The 6,527-nt window shown below is 50.3% G+C and overlaps 1 protein-coding gene across 1 annotated transcript in view; it reads left to right on the forward strand.

Moving 5' to 3' along the window:
• The first annotated feature begins 4,016 nt into the window (after positions 1-4,016).
• The window catches only part of TRIP11 (thyroid hormone receptor interactor 11), a 64,482-nt gene continuing 61,971 nt past the window's right edge, over positions 4,017-6,527 (forward strand). The window contains exon 1 of the mRNA XM_019518653.1: positions 4,017-4,347. Coding sequence (XP_019374198.1) covers positions 4,209-4,347 — 139 coding nt within the window. The 5' untranslated portion in view covers positions 4,017-4,208. The remainder of the gene's footprint in view (positions 4,348-6,527) is intronic.

Consider the following 6,527-nt stretch of genomic DNA (forward strand, 5'->3'; position numbering starts at 1 on the left):
AAAAAAAAAAAAAAAAAAAAAAAAAAAAAGCTGTTTTGTAGGGCTGTGAGAAACAGCACCATTTCGTTTCCACTTCTGTTTCGCCGTTTCGAAGGGACAGTGTTTCATTTCATCTTTTCGTTATGTTTCGAAGCACTGTTCCATTTCATTTCATCAAAACTGTTTTGCTGTTTTGACACATTTCGACGTTTTACCCATTGGCTATAATGGGGAATCATGCAAATGCATAAAACTTTGTCATTTCTGGCCTGATTAGGATGAAAATTGTAGAGATGGCAGCCCCTTCTGAGGCAAAGAGATGGGTGCAGAGGCTTCTGGGAAACTGCACCTCAAACTGTTCTTCTCGCGACACTTGCTGGCAGCAACAGCCTCCTGTCAGTCGGCGTGCAGAACTGGGGGCCTGCACCCCCAGGAGGGCTGCAGGGATGTACTGGACCCCTCCCAGGGGTGTGGGCCCCCGAATCTGTGTGCTAGATGACAGGAGGCTGCCACTGCTGCCTAGGGCCAGTAGTAGCACCAACCTTCCCCGCGCTGGGCGCACATTGCACCCAGCACTGGTCCCAGGTGGCAGCGGTAGCCTCCTATCATCCGGCATGCAGGTCCCCCCAGGACAGCTGCAGGTGTGTGATGGACTCTTCCTTGGGGTGCGGGCCCCCGAATCTGCATGCTGGATGACAGCAGGTTGCCTGCTGCCAACTGGGACTGGTGCTGAAGCCAAGTAAGCCCGGCTTTGAAACTTGAAACATTTCCAAACTTTCAAAACATTTCGAATGCCCTCATTTCATTTAGAAACTGTTTCAAAGCCTTTTTTTTCGTTTCAACTTCACTGTTTCAAGCTCAAAATGCATTGAAACAGCTTTGAAATGAAACACCCGGTGAAATTTCGCACAACTCTACCATTTTGGGTAGCTTTAACAAAGAAATCATATGCAAAATATTTAACGGTACCACTGCACTCAGTGCTGGTTAGGCTGTGGTTGGAGTACTGTGTCAAGTTTTCAGCACTGTATTCTAAGGAGGATACGGAGAAGCTAATGAGGATCCAGAGACAAGCCACAAAGATGATAACGGGGCTGGAATGCAAGCCATTGACAGAAAGGCCAAATGAATGTTTAGCCTGGAGAAAAGGATGTTTGGAAGGGATAGAACAACAGGTCTTGAATATCTGGAAGGCTGCCTGAGAGAAGGTGGAGGAACACTGGTATCTCTCGCCATAGAAGGCAGGAGAGGAGGCAATGGGTTTAAGTACAGCAAAGTAAACATGGATCAAATTGCTGGAAAATCACTACTTTGCCTCGAGCACAGGAGGACAGAAGCAGAAGCTGAAAGCTGTCAATTGCTTTCATTGATAATGCTACAAAAACCCAGGCTGGACAAGCGTCTACCTGGGATGGGCTTGGAACAGCAAGTCCTGGTTTGGTGCAGAGAGGATGGGCTGTGTGGCAGAATGCCACCTTGGTTTCTCCCCAAAAATCTCTGCCCTGTGACACTGTGATTTAAATCTCTGTGCTGTGACCATTCAATTAGGATGGGCCCAGCACACAGGGGACCACACCCTCAGCCTGTCTCTTTAGGGAACTTGAGCTGGCTGCATTCCTGAGGGAGGGGGGAAACCTGCCCCCTCTGCTTACGTGACTTGCATCACTTACCTGGGTAAGGGGTTTCTACCTGGGGAGCTGGAATCTGCCCAGTAACAGGTGATGCATTTCAGATTGGTTGGCTGACAGCCAACTGGGGCTGACCTCCGCTGGCCCAGGTGAATGAGGTCACAGGGGCTATATAAGTTAGGACGGGGAAGGAGGCGGTCTCTCCTCTCCGGCCATGAGGTGACGCAGCAGCCAGGCAGGGGACAGAGAAGCCTTAACATCTGAAACTGGCTCTCTCCCCCCAAACTCACGAGCTAGGAACCGCCTGCCTCCAAAGGGAAACTTCACCTGCCTTTGGAAGATGCTTGTGAGTAAGCTACTCAATCTGATTAGATATTTAGCTGGAAGTATCACAGATGCGTAATCAAAAGGCTACCACAGCCAGACTGTTTGCTCTTTAGGATTTCTAGATATTGCTCTATCCTGTACCCTAGTTTACCCTACCCCCTGTAATCAATAAAGTTCTCCTTTTTGACTGGTGTGGGAGACTTATTGAGGGGTGGGTCTAAATTATGCCTAAGAGACCCCTTAGGTCTGTGGACTAAGGGAGACTATACCTTTTTGCCCCCGGACTTGGGGAAGTACCCCAAGTGCCTGTACTGGGTTGAGTACCCGTGGGACTTTAGGCCTGTGTTACCCCAAGGACACAGGGCTGCGAGACAGTCCATTCTTGGGGTGGTGGCGGCACGTTACCCCCAGACTAGCGAGTGTGCTCCGGGAGAGGGGTCGGCTGGACATAAGGCGCCCCTAGGGAGGCATTCGGAGCCTGGAAGGTGGTCGGGCGCAGGGAGGTGGGTGGCTCAACGCAGGAGCACCCCCTACTGGCCCGCCTCACGCGGTGGAAACAGCAGAGGGATACGAATACCCAGCTGTGTTCCTGAGGTGGGATCTCTGCACCCGCCACAGGCTGTGAGATCTACCCCTTTTGCCAGGTCTTAAAAATGGAATTATCGTACTGGAAGCTCAAAATGATCGTGTTTGCTGAAAAACTATTGTACACTGAAAAAATATGCAAATAAATATGCAAATAAGTTTTATTTACTTTATATTGTTCGCTGTAACTAGTCAATAAGTGACTGAGAACTGGGCTGTCATAGGCAATATGTAGTAGGACATCAAGGGCTGAGTCAGGCTTCTCCATCCCACCCCTAGACTGGCTACTCCCAAAGCCACCCCCAGTTTCTGCGGGTAGTTAGTGGTGGCAAAGTGTGGTGGGGGCAAGCAACATCTGCAGGTGGTCTCTGCTCACTGCCTCCTGTGCTGCTGTCTGCAGGTAGTCCCTGCTTGCCATAGTGCCCCCCAGTCTTGGGAGGTACCAATCAAGGTGGGTCATCAAAGCTAAAGCATTTATTTAGTTCAAGGCAAGTAATTATAAGAAAGAGTTGATAGCAAACCCAAAAGTCAGTTAAGACAACCTGACTTGGGCTTTGCATATGCTGCATTAATTAGCTGCTTCTAAAAATTAAAGTACATTTTGAACACTTTTACTATTATTGATTGTACATTGTACAAGGCTTTAAATGATCATGTGTATAATAATTATTGTACACTTGGCAACACTGCTCACATCTCCAGCTTCAGTAAGACCTCCTGCTGAGGGGTGCTGAGGAGCTGTGAGCTGAGTGTGGGGACTCTGTGGGGCTGGGGACATGGGTGATGGCTGGTAGCTCAGGGCTGGTCCAGCCCCTGGGAGAGCCCCCGCTGAGGCTGCTTTTTAAAAGTTATTTGGGAAGATTGGGGTTCGGATACTTCCGAGTTTTACTTGCTCTCGGCCAACAGCCCCAGGAGCAAGCTGGAGAGAAGTCCTCCATTCCCATAACGTCCATACTGTCCCCTGCACAAAATAAGGGGTGGATTAATAATACTGAACTCAGTTAAGGAGGAGGCTATTGCTTGGCTTCGAAAACAATTAGGCATTTGCCTTGTTTGGCTTCGCGGATTTGCATTCGCTAAATAAATAATAAACGTAAAGTCGGCGCGTAGCCCACATCCTCCCCCTGGAAGCTGGCCACTGGGAAGCTCTTGTAGGGAGTAATGCCCGCATTTGGACCGGGGTGCAAGTGCACCCTCCCGGGCACACCGCCGTGTTAAACCCCTTCCGGCTCACGTATCACACCATGCGGCGCCTTCGCCTCCTCTCAGCTGGCGACAGCCCGGAAGTCTCGCAGCTCCCTGCGCCTGCGCCCTGCCCATAGACCCGGCCGGTGACGTCTCCGCGCCGTGCGTGACACAGCAGGCAGCTGAGCTCCGCGCATACGCTGCCGCCCTTCCTAGCGGGGGTGGGGCCTTTCCAGAGAGGCCCCGCCTCCAGCAACCACAGTTCTTCCTGCGTGCCTTGCTGGCTTGCACACTGCCCGGTCGCCGCAGGGGGCGCTCTAGCAGTACCCGCAGCCTGCAGCGTTCTCTATGGTGACCCGGCAGGCGCTGCGGGTGTCATGGCGGCCGTTGAGGTGGCAATGCCGGGCGCCGCCGGACCGAGCCGTTGAGGCCTGTGCCGGGCTGGGGCCGATGCTCACAGGCCAGCCTGGGCCCTGGGATTAGTTTAGTGCGGCCGGGGCCGCCATGGCGTCGTGGCTGGGGGGCCTGGGCGCGGGGCTGGGCCAGTCGCTGGGTCAGGTGGGCGGCGGCCTGTCCTCGCTCACCGGGCACATCTCCAGCCTCACCCGGGACATGCTGCTGGAGGGCGCCGAGGAGTTGCGCGGTGAGTACGGGCCCGCGCTGTTCCCCTCAGCCGTGCCAGCTTGGCCGCGGGGGGGCCGGGGCCGCTCCTGCCTCTGCAGCCCTGGGCCTTGGGTTGAGCCTGCGGCGCCTGCCCCGAAGCTTGGCGGCCGGGCCGGGCCGGGGCTTCCCGTAGTGGATGATGTGTTGCACGGTCCAGGGGTTGATGCGCTAGTTGTGGAGGTCGGGGCTGTGCCTGAGCCCTCCTGGGGGGGGCTGCAGTCCTCTGTCCTCAGGAAGGGCCCGACGAGGCAGCTCTGGCTTCAAGGAGCTTGGAGGCTGAGGGGAGCAGCCACTGGCTAGGCAGGGAGCGAACAGTGCAATCTGTGCGGTGACCGCGCTGTCCCCAGTTCCCCGTCTCCTCCAGTGCTGCTGTTCACAGGGATTTAAGACTTTTTAAGATGAAGCTTTTAAGATCTTTCCTGGTGTACCTGCGAATCATGGTGGAGAATACACATAGGGGAACCTAATTCTACCTCTTGAAATGAGGACTCAGGTCAAGAAATATTCTTTAATTACAGCCCTTGTCGTTTTTTATAGGCTGTGTCTGCTTGTTAGGAGGCTGAGGTGCCTTCCTGCCCCAAAGACCTGCTCTATAATCTTAGACTAATCATCGTGTTAGTTTCTCAGCCTGTATTAGCTTAGTTTAGAGCCTTGCTTCACTTAATTTAAACTCTATGTAAGATTTCCTTTCTGGTTTGTATGGGATGGTTTGGATAGGGATGATCCTGCCCCAGGCAGAGGGTTGGACTAGAGGTGACCTCCAGAGATCCCTTCCAGCCTGACTTCACTATGATTTTGTGATCATCTTGGAGTTCTTTTATTTCATGGAAGTAGCAGCACGCAATGTGCATAATCTGTGTTTCTTTTTTCAACACATTTTAAGTTTTATGTGATTGTTATTTGTGGTTGTTTAATAATGTCTGTAGAGTAGTCAGCATAAATGATGTTGCTTCTGCCTCTTGTTCTTTTATTGTAGTGTATTTTTAGAAATCAGATGCTTCATCTCAGTAAAATTTCTTTACCCATTTAAAATGAGCTGGTGCTTGTAACTGGCATCAGATTCTAAGCGTTGGGAATTAATGGACGTGTCCAAACTTCATTTTACTTTATGACACTGACCTAAATGGCACTGGGTTAACATATGTTCTGACAGTAGCTGCTTTCTGTGATGATGTATGATGCTTTCGATTGTTCTTTGAAAATAAACGCCTGAAAAGCCAACACGCTAAATTAAAGTGCATCATCAAGATTACTGAGGTAATTGTAGTGTAGCTATTGATTGGGAAAAATGTATTGATTGTCAGATTGCATTTTTCAGAAATTCCATAAAGAAAAGACATCAAACTCTGTAATGATTTGTTAGATAGGCTTCCCATCTGGAAAAGGTAAATAGACGATCATAAATAAGCTTCAAAAACCTTTTTTTTTTTTTTTTGCAAGATCTCCTGCATCTAAAATGGAAAAGGTATTGTAAATACTTTCCTTCAAATGTGCTTGACCCCACTTGCCATTGTGAATTATGTAGCTTTTCTTTTTATCTTTTCAGGAGTATTTTGGTGAGACTTTCTAAAACTTATATTTGTATCACTTATTAGGCTTGCTAGCTGTATTGAAGTGTTATTTCTCTGTCAGTAAAGAGCTGTGGACTGCAAGAAATGTTTTTCAATTAGTTCCTTGCCTAGTACATTGTATCAACTAATTTCTAATCTCATCCCTTATATTTGAGTGTCTCCCACTTCCAGGAAAGTTAGTATCAGTTTTTATAGGCCTTAATTTGATTGCCAAAGAAATGTAGCCTCTGAAACTAAAGGTGCATGGATATATCATATCAGCATCGATAAAAGGGAAATTGACATAATTGGCAATCAGCTCTTTGGCTGATATGGCCACCGATAAATGCTGTGTGCATGCATGCAGCTGCAGCAGGCATGTAGCCACAGCATGCGCACAGTCAGGAGCTTGGAGAGGAACATCTGGCTGGTAAGTCTGTATGAAGGAAGGGGCATGGGGGAGGGAAGGAGTGTGGAGGGGGGCAGATGGAGGCCCCTGCGGTAAGGGAGGGCTGGGGCAGGGGCAGGTGCTGCCCAGCTGAGCTAGGGTGTGGGACAGAGCCAGGGTTATGGGGGTGGCTCCTGCCACTGTGCACACCCTGGGGAAGGC

Source organism: Gavialis gangeticus, unplaced genomic scaffold (assembly GCF_001723915.1).
Source record: "Gavialis gangeticus isolate Ggan-Ray unplaced genomic scaffold, GavGan_comp1, whole genome shotgun sequence".
Taxonomy (NCBI): Eukaryota; Metazoa; Chordata; order Crocodylia; family Gavialidae; genus Gavialis; species Gavialis gangeticus.